This window comes from Plectropomus leopardus, chromosome 1 (assembly GCF_026936395.1).
Source record: "Plectropomus leopardus strain MGB_pleo_1.0 chromosome 1, ASM2693639v1, whole genome shotgun sequence".
Lineage (NCBI taxonomy): Eukaryota > Metazoa > Chordata > Actinopteri > Perciformes > Serranidae > Plectropomus > Plectropomus leopardus.
The window spans coordinates 4786070-4806693 of NC_142176.1; the positions used below are offsets into that span (position 1 = coordinate 4786070).

Consider the following 20624-nt stretch of genomic DNA (forward strand, 5'->3'; position numbering starts at 1 on the left):
AAATGTAACAATTAGTCAAGTATGAAGTAACTGCTTTTCTCTGTATTATATTACTGATTACTGTGTTTGGGGTTTTACTAGTTTTGGTCTCAAAACCAAGATATTCGAGGACATGATGTGGTAAATTCTTTGGGAAATTCACTGTTGTATGACTCACTGTGGATGAGGCTGGTGTTGTCACAGTACTGGAATTTCTAACTTCAATGCCATGAAAAATATCATATATAAACAGGGATGACAACATGACAACATTATCTTTTCTTTTCCTGTTTAGTAGCAGAGAAAAGCAGAGTGACTGTAGGAAACATAAACAATAAGAAAGAGACAGAAAGCACAGCTGGTGCCAGTGTATCAATACTGAGTAAAATATAAGTACTAAAACCATATCATATATTCTAAATCAATATATTAGCATACACATACTTCACAACAATAAAGCTAAAAAGCTATAACGTGCTATCACTCACAGACACTCCTTGTTTCCTTTTTATCTCACAATTATCCCTCACGGTCTGTTGGTGCATTTTACTTTTCATTCTTCATTTTTTGATAATTTTGACTGTGTTCATGCATGTGGCATAAATCCTGGCAAGACTGTGTGTTTTTGTTTAATCTTGGAATTTCCAGCTCATCTCCTAAAAAACACTGTGTAAACAGAAATGTTACATTCGTACTGTTAAGTGCAAAAAATGCGCCAATGGAACCAGTTCCAACTGCAATTTTGACCCAAAAAGCTTAAAAACATGCAATGCGTTATTTCTGGCCATAATTCTGGGCTTTTTCCTCGAAATTTGTAATTTTTACTATTTTCCACCTGATGATTTCTTTGTCAAATGCCAAAAATTCATGCTATTTCCACTAGGTGCACTGTTGCTGCAAATCACTTACATATTCCAGACTGCAATCATAAAAAAAATCCACTTTGCATAAAGTATGTTGAAAACATTTTTTTTATATGATTCTTTTTTTTTTCGTCTAAAACACAGTTGCATTGAGACAAAAACCTGGCATTACAATGGTTAAAATTCTGAAAATTAACAAATATTTGATATTTATGATTAGGACTGACGTTGGTTAAAAAAATAAACTTAATGAAAGTAGAAAATCATATTAATGTATAACATTTTTTTGAAAAACATGTTTTGTGTGCAAAGTAGTACGAGTGTGTGATATGAAAGTGGGTCCAGAGGGCGTCTGCTGGCTAACATTCGCTAAACGAACTGCAAAAGCTACATTTGTTAATTGATGACCTCGACCTCTGTGAAATGTTGGGCAGTGCAGGACCGTTGCTATGAAAACTACCAGATGCACCGTAAAGCACAGATATCCAGTTTAAGAATCCGTTTTAGCTGAAGAGAGCAGAAAAGTCTGCACACAACTCCTGCGCTCTGTCGTGCTGTGATGGTAATTTCTAGCAGAAGTGGGTTTACGTTAGTGGTCACAATTCTCCGTTACTATCACGTAGTTGATGACGTGTATGTATTCTATGTAATTTAACCCCTAAATAATGTGTATTCCGAAAGTAACTAATAAAAGAAAAATAAAATAAAAAGAATTCATTCATATAAACACTACATGATTATTTATTAGGTCTTTAACTTATTAATAATAAATATCACACTGATCTTAATCAATAGGGCCTCACAGGGCCCTAAAGGAGATCCACTTATTCAGGCCATTAATACTTAATGAGGACTGATCATTACAGATCACTGCGGCTCATGAAAGAAATTGACGTGATAATGTATATGATTAAAAGGAAGCTTATATTGACTGCATGATATGTTGTAATGAAACATTTCCATCTTGGGGTGTGTATGTTTGTATTTGTCCCTTTTATGTCCTTTTGTGTCCCCGCTCTATATTTGAAACTAAATATTCATCAGAAATTTGTGTTCAAATATAAACACATGATTTTACTTGTTTCTATATCATCATCCTTTCAACATTTCTTTATATTTAATCCACAGATTCCTTCATATAATACTAGAAAAGGTCGATGAGCTTCACCTTCCTTTTTACAAAACACGACCAGTATTTCCTCAGATATCGCTGTGTACAGATATGGAAAAATAAAGTACACGTTATCAAGAGTTTATCATCTTTAAAAAAAAATAACTAAAAGGAAATTATCACTACATTTAATTCATGATGTTTATTTATTTTTAGATGTGTGTATATAAGTATTTCCATTTTTAGTTTACACTTCGTATTGTGATCTATATATTTCTTGGTTTTTATTGGATTAATGTTCACTGACTGGTTACTGTATTGTGTTTTTCTGTGAAATGTTAATTTAGCATCGCTTTTTTTTGGGGGGGGGGGTTATGCAGTTTTTAATTGTGTGCAAATAAACTAAACTAAACTCATTTTTTTGCGGGTCCATGAGCGCTGCGCAGGCTGATCTGGTCAGTTATTGTTTTCCTCAATGGCAGTTTGAGGAGTTTTCGTCACATGGTGGACGTTTTATCAGATCGATGGATGAGAGGAGATGCTACTTTTAAACTCGCACAACAAACAGTTAAATTTCGCTGCGCCTGCTGTTATGCTACTCCGTCTGTTCCCAGAGTACACTCTGCATTCCCAGTGCAATAATTAACCATACAGTACATTTATTCCAATAGTACCCCAACTAAACAGTCTAATTCCAAAAATCAATACATGGCAGTACATGTCTGAAGCACGGCAGGCCACCACAAATAAATTAATGTGTGAAACCTGTAAATACTGTATTTCGTTTTATGTTTTATGGTATCAGTGAATAAGAATGATACAGACATAGAATATGTTATATGCACAGTCCTGCTTCCATGCAGGTTTTAAGGGTTTCAGATTCAACAGTTTAAAGTCCAGGTTAAGTGAATTGTTTCAAAACACGTTAGAAATGTTGGAAACTGATTGTTGAAAACATGTTACGAAGACCCTTTACTATATAGTACTGAACTGTGGAGTTAGACAGTTAACTGTTTTTTCACCATTTTCCTGTTTTAAGAATTTTTGGGTGGGCCTAAAACCTTAGCTCGATGACACGCTGGAGCTATACTCAGCATAACTCCTCCCCTGACAAAAACGAGTATAAAAACGAGAAGCGACATTAGCATAGTCCCGCGATTGTATGTATGTATGTAAAGTATGTAAAAGAAGGTCTCAAAATCGCTGGGGGCGTGTCCGCTGGAGGAGTGGAGGCCACGCCACTCCTCCAGCGACCTTCTTTTACATACTTTACATACTACTTACATACGATTTTTTTGGTCATTCAAATTTGGTCAGCTGTTTAAAAACACATCTTTCTGTAATGTGACAAACTCAGAACAAATTTTAACTATCACTTTGCCAGGACTTTAAACTTCACGGCTTTCCTTCTAATCCATATAAATTGGTCCAATGAGAGTATTTAAAAGACTAAGTAACATAAGAGAGCATTTCCATTTGAATAAATCCACTGGGTAACATTTAACTGGGCTTGGTTTGTGGACAAAGGGCAGTGTCGTCGTGTGGAAATAATGCAAATGAGCAGAACTGCCAGAAACACCGACATTTTCCGAGAGTGATTCAGCAGTGAACCAAGTTGAATGTGGCAACAGTTGCTTTCTTTTGCTACAAGCCTCTCCATGACTATGAGCGGGTTTGAGCAGGAGATTTTCCATCAGACAAAAACAGTGTGAAGACAGAGATGGAGACGGAGACAGAGACAGAGACAGACAGAGATGGTACAGATGAGAAACTTACTGATGTAGAAGGTGCTGGGGGCGTGGGTTCCATCAAATTCCAGCTCCAGCAGGTTGCTGGTCTTGGGGTCGTGTCTCAACCACAGGGCCACGCCCAGGATTACACCTCCTGCAAGCTGCAACACACAACACACTCGGTTCCTTTAGTTCAATGCATTGTGATAGTTTTGTTTTTTTTTTAAATTCGTTTTTAAAGTTTTCTTATTTTCGCATTTTACAAGCGACATGAAACATGAAACAAAGGTCCTGATCCAGATCAACTCTCAGAGTGTCACTGCCTACAGGAAAATACAAGCTGCCAGTGATTTACACTTTCATTTTTTCATACATTTGTTATTAACCCTTTAAAACCTGGATTGTCAATTTTCTCATGTTGGGTTTTAACGCCTTTCACAAGCTGCTTAATTCTTTAACATAGTCTGAAAATAAAATAATTAAAAATAATTAAAAAATAATTTTAAAAAAATAAATAAATAAATAAATATTCTATTATAAGGATAAATGTCCAGAAAACTATCTTTACAAATATTTTTTTAATTTTCATCATTTTTAGATGGTCACTTTATTTTCTGTTTTTGCTTTTTTACCGTTCTGTTTGTGCTTATTTTCAGGTAACTTTACTGCAACTTTTTACTGATTTCTTGCTCATTTTTGGGCCATGTCTTGTTAAATTTCTCATTGCCTTTTTGTCATGTTTTTGAAAGAAATAAAACCTATTTGCTCAGGTTTCAAAGGGTTAAGAAAGGTCAGAAGAAATGTCTGTCTGATTCAGGATGTCTTCTTAAATAGTGAAGTTGTTTACACTTGTGTCCTCATAATGCTGAATTACGTCGGCCTCGTAAACTGACAGCACGTGTGAGTTGATCCTAATTAGCACACAGACACTAAAGACTGAGAACAGTTGGGATAATTGAGTCAAGAATTCCCAAACAAAAGTGTGAGGAGGGCTGAGCTGCGGACGCCAAACATAAGAAAAAGCCTCTGTTCTCATGTGGATGTGCTTCTGCAGAAATGGGGTTGACAGATTATCAGCTTTGCAGATTACTGGCTGATATTTGGCATTTTGCAGATTATCTGTATCAGCGTTTTATTTTTACGATCGCCCAAAAATTAATTAATTAAAAAGTACAAAGAAAGTGTCAGCATGGGAAGAACTTTTACTTTGTAAAACTCAGTGAGCTTTTTATTTATTTTTATTTTAATTTTCACTTGACTTTACAAAAAGTTGCAGCGAACTTTAAACATTTTGCTAAATGCACGGAAACAAAGTTTTGTGTTGGAGTTTGTTATATTTTAAATTCTGAAAATTGACAGAAAGATTTTCAGTTTTATTGTATATGCGTATCGGTTCCAAATATTGGTTCGACCCCTAATATTTAGTAATATCAGGAGTAGATACAAAACATGACACAAGAAAACAGGTGTTAATCAACCACCTGATCCACAAACTTTATGTATAGTAGCACAAGACAGAGAGCTCTCTCTCTCTCTGGCCTTCTAGAAAGAGGGAAAGTAAAGACACACACGTTTCCCTCAGTTATTAATAAACCTGCTTTGTCATTTTTTGTCTTGCCCGCCCAAAACGTCAGTGATATTTTCAAGCATGATCAATCAGTAATTGTTAGATTGCATGCTTCCCATTAATATAACCAATGTGAATTAGCCATTAGTGTTGTGTTTATTTTAAAAGACCATAATGCTAAGTGTAAAATAATTATTAAAAATATTATAAATGATAAAAAATATTATTGTAATAAAAATCTTAATATTGTACAGCTGTAGAATTGAAAAGAATAAACAAGCAATTATTCTGTACTAACATGTCAGCACAAAATGTGTTAGATCAAAACCTTAAAGTGGTACAGATCTTCTCATGTAAACCTTAGAGAAAAACAAATAAGCATACTTCCCCAAAATCCTGTTGACCTATTATACAGAATTGTAATATATACATACATGTCATATACTTAAAACCCAATTATTTAAAAAAAAAAAAAAACCAGAAAACTGGTGTTTTTGAGATACAACATGATAAAAAATTAGCTTTAAAAGGTGCTGGCAGGTGAATTTCAGTCTTGGTGTTGGTGGTATGTTTTGCGTACAGACATGAGAAACTGTAAAACTGTTTCTTTAAGTCATTGAAGCATTAGTTAGTAGGAATATTTTGAGTGTATACTTGAGTCAACCTGGCAAATACTGCAGCAGCTAACATCTGTGAGACCCTTTGTTGAATCTGTTTTCATACTTCCTCTGCTCACCAATTTCCCAGGGGAAACCCGCACACACTGCAGTGTATAACTTCACTAACAAGCATTGTTCTTCAGGGAGGTTTACATTGACATAAGCCTTCCTGAGCCCTTTTTGTTTGGCGCGGGACAAAGAAATCCCAAATATAACTAGAGTTAGTATACACCTCAGCAGGCACACAGGAACAAGCAGCACCACACATGCCAACGCTGAAATGAACCGCAACTTCTGCTTCACACGCATTTGGATATTTTATAAATGTCCTACTTGGATAAAAAAAAGATTGTGGCAAAAGAGGATATCTAAATTAAAATTGCTAAGCTAGTTTCTGCGAATAGATTGTCAACCAAAACAGGCTCAGACGCCCTGCACCCTCCCCATCCTCCTCCTCCTCCTCGACTGAGGTCCATTCCAGAGCGAAGGCCAGCTGCAGCCTAGCAACCAGATCAACACCATAACTGGAGAGAGAAATTCAACACACACACTCACACACACACACACACACACACACAGAATTACTCACTAACTTTAAGTGAACCCCCTTACCACTGAATTACCACTGACGTGTGTGAAGGTTTAACCAGATTAAAAAAGATTTCTGAAAGGTTTTAATTCAGTGTTTATATAGCTGGAGCGTAGGGGGAGAACCCAGACTGAACATCGCTGAAATCTGAGGCGGGAGCTTCAACTTCTGGTGACTGAGGTCAGGAGCGGTCCTCTCCCACATTAGCTACAACCTAACGGAAACGAAACACATGTCCCAGCCGGTGGTTTCTAAGAGAAAGTAACAAACTAGTTAATCACAAATCCATAAGACGACTGTTGAGGTGAGTTTAGCACCTGGTTAGTTTGAGTCAGAGGGACTGGCAGTTTTTCGGAGGGCTCAACCACAGATGGTTTCCAGTTTTAGAGAATCACTCTAACTTGAGTAGTCAGAAGACTCAAACAGGGTTTCCCTCACATTCATTTATTTGTGGCAACCCGCCACGATTAAATCATCTGCCGCCATAAATAGATTTTCTATTTTTGGAGCTGGACCGTTTGTTAGGAGCCCCACTTAAATGTACATACCATTCTGTAATTTATAGAGCAGCGTATACTCTGGGCACAGATGGAGCAGCAGAACATCAGAAGCAGTGAAAGTAAAACTTAACCGTTCATTTTGCTGGGTCTAATAGCTCATTCCCACCGTAATTAGCAGGTGCACGTGGGTTTTTTAAACAAGGATAAACTCGCTAAATGTCTGTATTCCCAGGCGGAGAGCGAATTGGACTATCTGTCAGCTGGCATGTGTTTGCGTGTGTGCGTGCGCTGTCTTGTTGGTGAGTCGGTGCACCGTGACGGACAGGCAGGAGAACAGGTAAACAGTAGACAGCAGCAGGAACAGAGGTCTTTGAAAACTTTTCAGTGGTTTCTCCTCGTTATTTATCTCTTACTCATTTTCAGACTCGGTGCAGATGTGTTTGAAGTGGTGTTTTAGCTGCTTAGGTGGACACGGACAATGATTAGTGACGGCACGTTATTGCGTCTCACCGGTTAAGAAGATGAAATTACCGAGTTCATCGGGGTGTTGCATTGCCATCAATGCCGATCGGAGCCCGAGGCGATAAAAACCTGTGTCTACTGCAGAGTCATTTGACCTCAGTGTGAATGCTGATTGTACGCATTCCCATTGCATTAAAAGCCAGATGTTAGCGGGTGTTTGTATTTATAACTTTGCATTTATACCCAGCTGCTGCTTCTCACATCCATCGATGTTGTGAGCAGCATCAGAAAACACAAACACGTGAGCCCCCCTGCAGCTCAGCCTGAGTGCAGCGCTGTCCTGCAGCAGAGCAGGAGAACTTCAATATCTTCTATAATGAGGACACTCATCATTTCAGATGCAAAACGAAAGTTGAAACGAAACAAACCAATCAGAACACTGGACAAAGGTTGTTGCATTGTTAACTCTCAGGGTTGTTTTTTAACTTTATATACAACATATAACCACTGACAAGTAGTCGGAGGCACACCGGGCTCTCTCTCATGTAAAAAACTGAAACTGTAGGGGGTTCCCATCCCCCTCTCCAAATTGCCATCGGGTTTCTAACAAGCATTTATAAACCAGGCCTTGACTGTGACAGACATACACAATGTCTGACATTATAGAGACCAAAAGATCAGATGCATTGGTCATTAATATAAATGGTAGCTGCAGCCCCTTAATCGTGTATTATAATGAAGTTTAATAGCAAAGTGCATTATGAAATTAACATATTTTTCCAACAGGCGTTTTGACGTCAGGAAAAGTACAAGTTAAACTCACACCCTGGATTTAGTTTAGGCACTTCAGTGACAAAACTCTGCTATTGTCCGTGCTGCTTCACTGACTAACTACAACTTAATGTTGTCAGTGAGCTTTTCCAGCTATAGCAAGTGAAAATGTCTGTCATGAAAAGGCCTTTGTCAGAAATCTAAACTGAGAGGCAAAAGGACACACTGCAATTATGACGAGAACTTCTCTTAGGTAGAGCTGACACAGAATAACAGATAAGACAGGCTACATGTACCATTTTAAGTGACTGGTAACATGTCTGGCCTCATGTGGTAAAGACATTATCTAACCATCTGTTGCTCATTCGGCCATGACATTTGTTGTTACACATTCCACACCAAGAAAACTGTCTAAACACATGGGTCAGCGTCATCATGTTTCCCAAAGCCCGCTGTCACCGTGCAGAGTGACTTCTTGGTGACTGACAGTGTGGGCGTATCAGGCGCCACCTGATAAAAACCCTGTGATAATATTAACCCCTTGAAGCATGAGCAAATTGCTTTGATTTCTTTCAAAAACATGAGAAGAAGGCAACGGGCAACATAAGAAGCAGTGACCCCAACATTAGCAAAAACAATGTAAAATGATAACAAAAAATGCTAAAAATTAAAAAACACGGAAATAACTGAAAAGGTGCTTAAAAATAATACTAATTCTGTAAAATAAATTCAAATACATAATTATGATCCATACAATATAGTTTAAGGATATTTTTCACTAGGTTTTTGAAAAATAATTTTCCAGACCTACTAATTTACTGCAATTTGTGGAAAACTTGTTGCAAAGTTGGTCAATGACCTTTTCCCCATGTTTCAAAAGAGAGCAAACCAAATAGCTCTGGGTTTGGAAGGTTTAAATGCGTCTGAACGCAGCACAAGAAATGTGATGTCAATCCAGATTTCAAAGGGTTAAGCAAGCTGAAATGTGTTGCAACACAGGAAAAACACACCAATAACAGCCCCGACTGAGTCCTCACACTTGACTCTCGACACCAAAAGCCGAATTAGAAATGAGGGTGAAACTCTGAACTTGCTCCACATGTCATCTCATGTGTGAGTTTCCTGCCAGCGCTCCCCTCAGGGTCTATTTCTGCCTGTTGCCCAGAGTACAGGGGGTTGTAGAATGCCGGGCATGCTGGACGACGGGGAGTTGGGGGTTGGGGTGTTGTCTGCAGTTCTCATAAGCCTCCTATACCACCACACAGAGGCTTCCCTCCCCCCCATCCCTCTAAACGCTCTCAGTGTCCCGTGTGATTTATGGAAACAGGAGGTCTCCCTTTTAAAGAGCCAGCCTCTGCGGCCGGCCGCTCGATGACCGCACACTGCAGTCAGAGTGGCTCTTCGGATCGACCGCACCTTTCTGCTCTGACAGATTCTTTCACAGAGCTCTTTAGAGCGGCCAATAAAACTAAAAGGGTTAAAGTGGAATACCTGTAAAGGAAAAAAAAAAAAAAGAGTCAGAGTGATGCTGTACTGCATAAACAGTTGCATTAAAGTCACTTTTTAGGAGGGTTACTAAACTTCCTATCAGTGGGCGGGTTTCCATTAACACTCAAATTGCGCAAATTGAAATTGCGAATATAAAATATGCCCACCTAAGTTTAAAAAAACTCCCATTTAATGCAAATACCACCCAACATAAGCAAACTGGTTTTTTAAATAAGAAAAAATGGCAATAAGCAACTTGGCATGAAACGTGCCTCAAATAACAAAAACGAAAAAAGAAAAAGTAAAAGCTGACAAAAAATGACCTAAAAATTAACTTTAAAAAGAGAGAGAGATAGAGAGAAATAATCATTGGAAAATTATCAAATAACCAGGAAAATATATCAAGAAATCAATATTTCTAATCATATATTTTAAATCAGACTGCAGAGAAATGTTTGACTATGTATCATAACTGACTTGGGTTTTTTATTTCAGCACTTTTTGCCAAGTCATTTCCTGTTCGGTTTGTTTTTTCTCATTTTTTCTAATTTCAGTTAATTTTCTTGTAACTTTTTATTAATTTCTTGCTAATTTGGGGGTCATTTCTTGTTAAGTTGCCTCATTTCCATGTTTTGAAATAAGTCAAGTCAGGTGTAAAGGTTTTAATATTGGGTATTTTCTAATTCAGAGTACAATCTGATACCTGTATTTATAGAAATGCCTCATTTGAATGATCCTCCCTCCTGTGCGCCATGCACGCTGTGCCAGACACCAAAATACCGCACAGACCATTAAAGCAAATTTCAAAACCAGTAAAGTGATATTCTCTATGAAGAGATATCTACATATGTGTGCAGAGGGGCACCATTTGGTGTTGGAATAATTCTTGTTTGTATGATTTTTAGTCTGAGTGGTACTAACAAATCACATTTGAGCGCCAGGTAAAATGGTCCATGTGGAAAATAACACGCACCGGCTGAAATGCAATCTCAGAACACATCGGCTACCCTCTGATATCAAGAAGTTTTAAATTAACCTTTTGTACTTTATCTATGCTGATATGCCGCTATCTTTTTATTGAGATAAGCCAAAATGACCAGAGCACGGAAGAGGAAATCTTGGCCCAGATATCACCGGCTATTCTGGATCTCCTAAAATATTGTCTGTTACCGCAGAGGCTTAGTGTCATCAGACCAACAGCTGATGGTTCCCAGTTTTAAGTGGCCTCTTACCATCCATCATTGCTTGTTCGTGCAGGAAGGATCGGGGGGGGGACTGATTTACATCTTTGCACTTTTTTTTTGTAGCCATTACCAAGACACAACACGAGAAAGCCCCATGTTCCCCAAGTCACAGAAACAGATTACTGACTATAACTAAATTATTTTAGAACAATTTACTTCAGGGTCTGCAAAAGCCAACAACAGAAACAAAACAAATCACTCTGGGAGAGTAGCAAACAGGCTGATGAAATCACAGAAACTAAATTCCAACAACTTAACTCCCTTCAGTAAATAAACTAGAGAATAGGAAAACTGTCACCTTCAGCTGTGAGCTTCAGGAGAACAAAAGCCAACAAAAGCCAAAAGCATAGCAAAGGCTGCATGAAATCTAAGCCAGAGTAGGATAAGTGTAGCCGGTGAAGAGATGAGGGAGCTGGGTGTTGCCCCTGCACAGCCACAGCACCAAGTCCACTTGTTTCCTGTCGTATGCAGTCATCTTGAGGCAGCCAATCACCTGCAGGGGCCGGCAGCTGGGGAACGAATCACCTTCTCATGCTGGCACACACCTTTTCGTATATGCACACGCATACCACAGTCATCAAATTTGCCAAAACATCTGTCTTCAGTAGTTAATTTGAGAAAAACAGGAAGAGAGGCCTGGATGTGATAAATTCACAGGTTAAAAAGTTACAGAGAGAAACACTAAAGAATTTTGGTCCATAAAGAAACCAAAAAAACAATTTACACTTCAGGGCAAGAGCTGCCTTTTTTAGTTGAGCTGTAGTTCATCTGATGTTTGTCAGACTTCTTGCCTGCCATCAGATGTATTTGCACTTGTCCCACCTCCTTACCCAAATAGGTAAAAGTAGCCTAAGCATGTTTACAATTGGCAGGATTTTGGGTGAAGCTACTTTCCCACTGCACAAAAAAATCCACTGTCACCCGCTCACATCTGGCTTTTGTATGCAATGGGAAAGGTTACGATCGCCTTTCACACCTGGGACGAATAACTGCAGCAGAAATGGGTATTAATCTGCTCTAATCAGCTGCATTTACACTGCCTGTTCAAGGCGGGAATATCACGCCGTTCTGTACACAACGTCCAATCGCAGAAAGGGGATACAGGGTGGTCTCTTCTTTGAGCAGGGAACAGAGGTAGCAACCGAAACAAGCTCTGTGTAAAACGTAAAGCTGGAAAGACATGGGTGGCCATGGGCAGCACAGGTGTGACGTTTTGACGAAATGCTTATGTTTGCGACCCAAAGCGGGAGAAAGAGCAGCTGTTAGTATAGCAGCCAATACAAAGAACAGCAGAGGCCGTAAATGTCTACAACCTGGGAAAACACTGAGATTCAGGAGCTCCTTAGCCTCCGAGCAGAGGTCGAGCTCAGCTGTTACATAACAGACGGTAAATGATTGTGACTGACATGTTATGCTTTGATATTGTTTAGAAAGCGCTGCCGATACATCTAATACATGTCACGCTAGAGACGGACGCTCGTGTCTTAAACATCACACCCGCCATGCCTCTTTTTGTCACGGGATGCCTCGGTGCAGTGTATAATCACACAATGGAGCGTAATAATGCCGCCATCGTTTGGTTCTGTGTAAAAATGCAGACGCAGTATAAAGGGGGGACTTCATTTGGGGCACTAGAGTCAATCTCTCAGTGTAAAAGTGGCTAGTGATAAAAATATAACATCCAGGTGAACGTGCTAATTTTAGCCTCTTTACCAGCGAAATGCAATGACACGCCATCACAAAATACCATCCGTTTCCACCCAAGCAGCGCTCAAACATCGACAAAGCCGTGGACAAAAAAGTCTTAACCGAGTTCAAAAGAGATATAAAAAAGAAGTAACCACCGTAACATTTTCACTGGCCTCCATGCTGCTCTTCACTGTGTATTAAGCCTACGCTGCAGCCTGCTTACCCACACAGGTAACAGTGGCCCTGCAAATCCACATTTGGTGGCATTTAGGGTGAGACATGCAAAGGGACACACTGTGGCATACTGCTGACTTATTGCCTGTTATCTGTGTCAGATAGTTGGCTGAGGCTTAATTATTAACTGTCTGGTCCCTGAACATTTAGACTGAGGAAAGTGCAACAGTGGGAAATTAAGAGCCTATCGCACACTTTTCTACACCAGCACTTTAGTTGACATGCAGTATTAATGATGGCATTCAGAGGTGGATGGTCATCAGTGGTAACAGCATTTCCTGTTGGGGTTTCTGGGCTTGAACTGTAGGCCAGGTGGGAGTCCACCAACACCAATATCAAAAAAATATATATTTTAGAGCTAACTTGTGTTGCCTTCAAGGGCCTGTTGGACATACTGGAATTAAAAGGTTAATAAACATTATAAACATTGCAAATAACTGATATTATAATGTAGCCTTTAACGTAAGTGTTGTTTCTAAATGCAATCTATAACATGTTTTGTAGTGATTTGTAGTACATAACATTGTTGTATGGAGATAAAATTTGATTCTGCAGAGAAAAAAAATAACACTAAGAATTATTTGATTTACTTGATTAGTTAATGAATATTAATCTGCAACATTTTTTCAAATCAATTAATCATTACAATTGTGCATTTTGTTGCTGTAATGACTGAAGTGAGAAACGTATCATCTCATTAGATAAAGTTTGACAAAATCATCCTTTGGGGACATTACAGTTGAAAAGGGATGTAGTAAATCACATTATATGTTACCACAATGCTAAGTATATTGCAAAATGTTAAAAATTGCAATAAAATTGTACAATGACTAAATTATTGTTGTATTATGTAATTGCGGGGCCTCCAGTGATTCTCACCCTGGTGATTTATCAGTATTTTGGGGGATTTACACAGACAGTTAATCATGATAATGTTTTTTAAAGGTTATCATGAATGAAAATCATAAACTGCAACACTTAATAAAACATGAGTTCTGTATTTGACAGTGTCTACTACTGTCTGCCACAAAATGACATAACAAATGTTACGTATGTCTAACTGAACAACACCAGGACAAAGCATAACAAATTTCTCAGGAGGTTAAAATGGCACTTTTACATGAAACAAATGTTCAATTCAACACTTCAAAACTCTCACCAGTAGCTTGCTTATTTTCCTGTGAAGCTACATCTAAATTAAGGGATCTGTCTGCAACACGTCAGCCTGTGGTGCTTAATGCACTTACACTCTAACATCCTCTAATGTATCTCTGCAAAGAGGCTGTAACAAGAGGCGTGATCTGTACCTAAGGGACTAATGAGTGGGCCACACTCCTGCTGTAATTTGTAAGCTGTTATGGAAGAGTGCACATTTAAAATGAATACAAATAATCAATTAATAAATCACAGTTGGTTCTTTTAGCCACCAATTGTGGACATTGAGGTGTATTTCTTGTGGCAAATCTGCACTTTGTGAAATAACACACAAAGAATTATTATGTGGATTGCCACTGAAATATTGTTCACACATTTATGCTCCCCAGAGGATGAATCCTATGGACTTCAGTGATTCTCTGACTTTCTAACTAGAGCCAACTTGACGTTTTTAACTCTAAGTAAAGCAACTTGAAAACTAGTGGACGGACTGTCATAAAATCTGGGAGGCCTGAAGACACTCTTGCCCCCCTCAGTAATTATTTAACTTTTTATCTAGATCAATGCATTAAGTCAATTTTATACTTTTCAGTCATGTGACGGACGCAAAACCCTGTGGTATAAAACAACACTGCAACATGGCGGCCGACAGTGGAAACTCCATCGACTGCAGCACGAATAACATCAATGTTCAAGCTGTTACAAGTCACGAATATTTGGATCACCTCGCCAAAGAAGACAAACAAAACTATGTGAACAAACTTTATGTTTGAGGCACTTTTACAGCCCAAAACAGTGGTATTTCAACCATTAAAAACAGCTAAGTTCCTGCCAGAGCTCCACTTAAGCAGTGTTTACATCTGTGTTGTAGAGAATTTCTCTCCTTACACTGCTGCCAGGATGAGAGCGAGTACAGACAGTAATCTGCATTTTTTGATCTGGACTTTAGATAGCATGGCGGCATCACTGAAGCAAAAAAGGGCCTGACAGGCGTGTCATTTAACACAACAGCGTCAGCCTCTGGTGTGAAATATAACATTCATGTCAGCGGCGTGTCATGAGAATAACAATGGCATAACACGACAATAACCATCATTGACCATCTCTGTTTTATGGTGGTTGATCTCATCCTCTGTTCGGAGGGCAATGAGCTCCTGAATCTCACTGTTTTTAGTTTGATGACATTTACAGTCGCTGGTTTCCTTCTTCTCTGTTAACCACTGACTGCGAACAGCTACTTCTTAAATCTCCCGTGGTGGGTCGCACGCATAACTCAGCATCAAAACATAACAACTGTCCAGCCGATGGCCAAGTCCCTTTTACAAAGACCTCAATTTGGCATGGTTACTATCACAACTGCCATCTTAAAGGTAGACAAATCTGTCCACAATCGTAGCTTTTATACAGAACAAGGCACACTGTAAAAGGGTCCAGTGTGAACAATGTATTTTGGGTGTTTGCTGTGCAACTGTTGCTACAAAACATAAACAAGCTGCTGTAAAATCCTGTGTCAGTGTACAGGGTTCCCACACTTTTTCATGGACAGAAGTTCAAAACCTTTCCATGACTTTTTAAAGACCTATATAAGTTTTTATTTCCGTTCTTGCCCCTGATTGTAATTAAAGGTTGTTGGCATACATGGAGGCAGAAACATGGAGAGACAATGAAGTAACGTACGTGATGATAAACGAACGCTGTCACACATTAACGCATATTAGAGCTACGAATAAACAGCTTCAGAAAATGACTCTGCCGTCATGTTACATTTTGTGGAAGGTTATCTGCGAAAGATTACTGTAATAATTTCATTGCACAACAATATTCCATGACTTTTCCAAAACCTGTAATAATTTTTACAAATTCCATGACTTTCCCAGGTTCTTCATGACCGCGGGAACCCTGTGTGTATTGTAAATTGTTGTGCAGTGTTTTGGCATGTTAGTCTTTAAATCCATTAATCTGCTATTCAAACTGGAATTCTTTGATCATATTTCACGGACTAAAAAATAACAGCAACACCAACAACACGCCCTGAAGAATGCACTGTTTAAACACTGGAAGGTGTTCGGGCTAAACAGATTTTCGTTTTCTCAACAGTTTTCTGACATGGGTTGGATCGACCAAGCAGATTTTCCTTTATGAGAAATTTTTAAAAATATATGTAGTGCCACTTCTTTATTTTAGTCAATGGCCGTGAATTTTAGAGAAACAGAGAAAAGTAGTTGTAGATCAAGAGAAGGAGCTGTTTGAGAGCAGCTCTGACACAAGGGGAGTAAAAACTAAACACCCACAAATGTTTCCATGATCCATCACCCAACACGGGGCCTTGACTCACCAAATGGAAACCACCATGAGTCCCCCCTCCACACACACACACACACACACACACACATTGGGTGGAGGATGTAATCCAAACAAAGCCATTCTCCAAACCAAGGCGAGTCAGTCTCCACTGCCGCCCAACATCTACTGCCTCACAGCAGACCTTCAAACTAAAAACCATGGCATCTGAGCCTCTGCATCTGACCTAAAATGTGATTAAAATCGATTCAACTGCGTGTTTTTAGTCACAACAAATTAAAACTACCGAGTGAAGTTGGCGTTTTGTGGCGCTATTTTCTCCGTGTGGTTTTTATACAGACTTAACACCTCATCTGGCTGCATTTCGACATGTTTCTCCTGCATAAAAAAATGATACTCAGCCTCGTGAATGTGCATTTTTAAATTAACACACATGCTTTTCTACCAATTTATTAGGCTATCGTCATTGATCTCCCCTAGTGGTGAGAAAGCTGTCGCCCCGTTAATGAGGCAGCATAACGGTAAACGTGCAAAATCCGTGTCACATTATGATTTTTATGTTTCCAGCGTCATGATACCGGACAGACAGCACAAACAAACCAAAGCTACCAAAGAGCAGGCGGCGCTGCACACCGGAGTGAACACACAATGTGAAAGTAAAATCAAAACCGAGGCATCTTACCCAAAAGATGAAGTTGAAGAAGAAAAGCATGTACTTGATGCATTTGGTGCAGCCTTCGACTCCCATGGTGGCGGTCCGTTAGTCGGTTATTTCGGTGCGGAGAAACGGGACGGCGGTGAAGCAGGCCAGGTGTCGCGGCGTGTAACGGTCTGAATCTCAACTGGGAATCCTGACTTCAGCTCTGAGACCGAGACAACACCCAACTCCTCCCTCCCTCACGGTCTGAGCACCCCCCATAATCCATTTCTAAAAACACGGCGGACTTCCGGCCTTCAAAATAAGACACCTGTTCACGAACATGCTTAGGCATTTTGCATCTGTAAATGCTTCCTCTCACAGTCGATTGGATCTCCACCTGTTAAAAAACGCCTGCTTTGGGATGGGTTATCTGGGAAAATTTAAGGATCCTCTGATTTATGTTATAGGAGTCGACAGATTTTAGGCCTGCGTGAATATCGGGCCGATATTTGGCATTTTGCAGATTATCTGTATGGCTGATGAAAATGTGTGTGCATTGGGCTCAACCAGCACCAGGAAAGGCGGTCTGCAATACATGCAAAGACGGGGTCAGCATGGAAGAAACTTTTATTTTCTAAAACCTCAGGGAGCTATTTGTATTCATCCATTTTTAATTTAAATTTTCATTGATTTTTTTTTAAGCGGCAGGGAACTTGCTATGATGTTGAAAGATTGAGTTTTGATTACACATTTGCTAAAGGCATTTAAACTAAGTTTTGTGTTGGAGTCTGTTATATTCCAAATTCCAATTTTTTACAGATATTTTCATTTTCATTGTAATTGCATATATCAGTTTCAAATATCGGTTATCAATTACATTAGGTTCTAATAATCAATATCGGCCCTGAAAAATCAATATCGGTCAACCCCTAGATCATATGACCCTATGTTTTTAAATCACTGCTTAAAACATATTTTATAGGAAAACTTTTTACTATAATGACTGATTTCTACATTTGTTACATGGAAATTTTGTTTTGTTTCCTTTTGCTCTGTTTTGCCCCAATGCACACTTTTATCTTAGCGCTTAACATTGTTTAATTTGCTGTAACTGTATATTTCTTTGTTTTATTCTTATTAACTTTGTAACTTTGCTATACAAATTAAGTTATTATTATTATTGTTATCATAAATTAGGGATAATTCCTTATTTATGAGAGGGGAGGCATCATGGGGAGGCACTTTCAATCACTTTTTATTTAACCGTCTAACACATTTAGCAAAAACTTACGGGAAAGGCAATGAGCAACTTAACACATGGTCCAAAAAATAGCAAAAAAAAAATAGTAAGAAGTTACAAGAAAATGATCTGAAAATAAGCAAAAAAAAAATCAGTTAAAAACAAAAACAAGAAGAAAATGACCTAAAAATATGCAAAAGGAAAACAGAAAAGTAAAAGAACAAAATTAAGGAGAAAATGGTCTGAAAAAAGTATAGAATATATATATATATATAATCAGAAGGTACTGTCAGTTGATTTATTTATGGCATTAGCCAAAGCCCAGTATTCCTATCTAAATATATTATATCATCTTATAAAGTTACACTTATCAAGACAGAGAATTTCAGTAATACTGCCCAGCCTTGTAATATTGCCTGCATTTATTTTTAGATTATATTACATTTTCTAAATACTTTTGCTTCTGCTTTCAATATTACTACTGCTATTACCAGAATAGCTAGTAGTACAAGTACTCACTGTAAAGAGTCAGTAACAGAAGAAAGGGCTCCCTAAGCCTTTGGAAATGGCCCATCCAGATATTTGCTCAGAATGTAATGCAAACAGTAATGGGACTACAATGTTAATTTTATTTATCTATAAATCTCTCATACTGAAAAACCAGTGAGAAATCATCTGGTAAAAAGAGATCAAGAGTGCAGTTTTTTAAGTGGTCATAAAATCTCCATTACAGGTGACATTAACACATTAAGATCATATGGCAACTTTCGACCTGTACACTCCTGACCTCTTGTGGCTGAGATGAGTCTAACACTGTATCGCATCTGAATAAAGGTTTGGTGCAGTTTGGGAGAATAATCTGATATAACATTAACATATGTAATATAGGAAAACCAGTTGGAGTGGGATATTTCCAGTAGACCCTCCTGAAGTCATTTTCTTCTGTTTTGAATTCACTTTTTTTATTTTTTTATTTAAATTTTTAGGTTTTTAATTTTTTCAAAGAATAAACTGAAGCAGAGAAAGATTCAGAGGCTTTTTACTCTGCCTGTAACCATAAGTGGTTTTTGTTTTACTTTTGTACATTTCTTTATATACATCTTTTTCTTTTATGAATTCTGTTTAGAGTGTTAAAATCACTACTTTCAACAGATCAAAGTGAAGAGAAAAATTAAATATACCACCTGCACTGATATGTTTGAACCTCTAAAACCACCAAAACCGTTTGCTGTGCTGGTGATCTCATTGTAGTGACTCAGTAAGAGGAAGGAAAGGTGATCTCATTCTAATGAGTCAGTAACCAGACGGGAAGGGCTTTATGAGGGTCTAATCCTGTCTAACCCAAACTCTTTGGCAATGTTCCACCATCCAGTCACATGCTTCCTGCTGTTCAGACTGCAATTTAATGATGAATTACGACAAACATTTAAAAAAATTAAAATAAAATCTAAACTGGTCTACAACATCTTACACTTACTTTCAACTGCTTCATGCCTACCTGTTCACAGGGGTGTCGGCTGCAGCTCCTCGCTGACTGCAGATCAGTGTCGGTGCAGGATCTTTGAGCAGCTTCCTGGGCCCAGACGTTCAGAAGATGAAGAAGATGAAAGACGATCAGATTTCAGTTATCTGATTGGATCAGATCTTGAGAACTGGGTGTTAAAAAGAAGAAAAAAGGAGTTCTGAGACTGGATTAGATCATATAATCCAGTCTTTGTTTTGATCAAAATCAAACCTTGAGTATGTTTCAGCAGGACTGAGAAATCTTTGATTTAAAGAAAAACAACAAAAAACATCAGGATTATCCCGATACTGGCAGAATAAATATATATAAAATACATAAATAATAATCATGCATACATAATATAGAATATATAACATAAAATGTGCGAAATTATTATTTCATTTTAGTTTGTTTCTTCTCATTGTTCACTCGTTTATTTACCTTTATTTATTTATAAGATAAGTGCATTTTAACTGTACTGTACTGTAATTTGAGCTGCTGGACACCAGAATTTCCCTTTCAGGGATGAATTAATTATCTTCTTATCTTATCTTATGTGAGAATAAATAGGGCTATACAGAAAAGTCGATATGCCGAAAAGACAAATAAAAGTTATATATGAAATGCATGAATAATTAAAAACAGAATTAAGTGAATCTTTCAAGTAAAAATAAGTGCTAAAACACAGTTAGGTTCGTCATATAACCATAAAGTGATACATGCTATAAGTATCAAACCATAAAGTAATACTGATAATAACACATACTGATGAGGGAACAGATTTCGCCACAACACCAGGATACCTAAAATATCAAGGCTTTTAAATACTTAAAAATGGAATAGGATTTGGTTTTGGTGCTTTATTTAGTCAATTTTAATTCTGTACACTGAAATCTGA

The 20624-nt window shown here is 38.1% G+C and overlaps 1 protein-coding gene across 1 annotated transcript in view; it reads right to left on the reverse strand.

Annotated features, from left to right (window-relative positions):
- The window catches only part of LOC121963187 (CD81 antigen-like), a 39958-nt gene extending 22716 nt beyond the window's left edge, over positions 1-17242 (reverse strand). The window contains exons 1-2 of the mRNA XM_088086639.1: positions 17025-17242; positions 3730-3844 (exon numbers count right to left, since the gene is read on the reverse strand). Of these exons, the coding sequence (XP_087942765.1) occupies positions 3730-3844; positions 17025-17090 (181 nt within the window). The 5' untranslated portion in view covers positions 17091-17242. The remainder of the gene's footprint in view (positions 1-3729; positions 3845-17024) is intronic.
- Positions 17243-20624: the final 3382 nt, after the last annotated feature.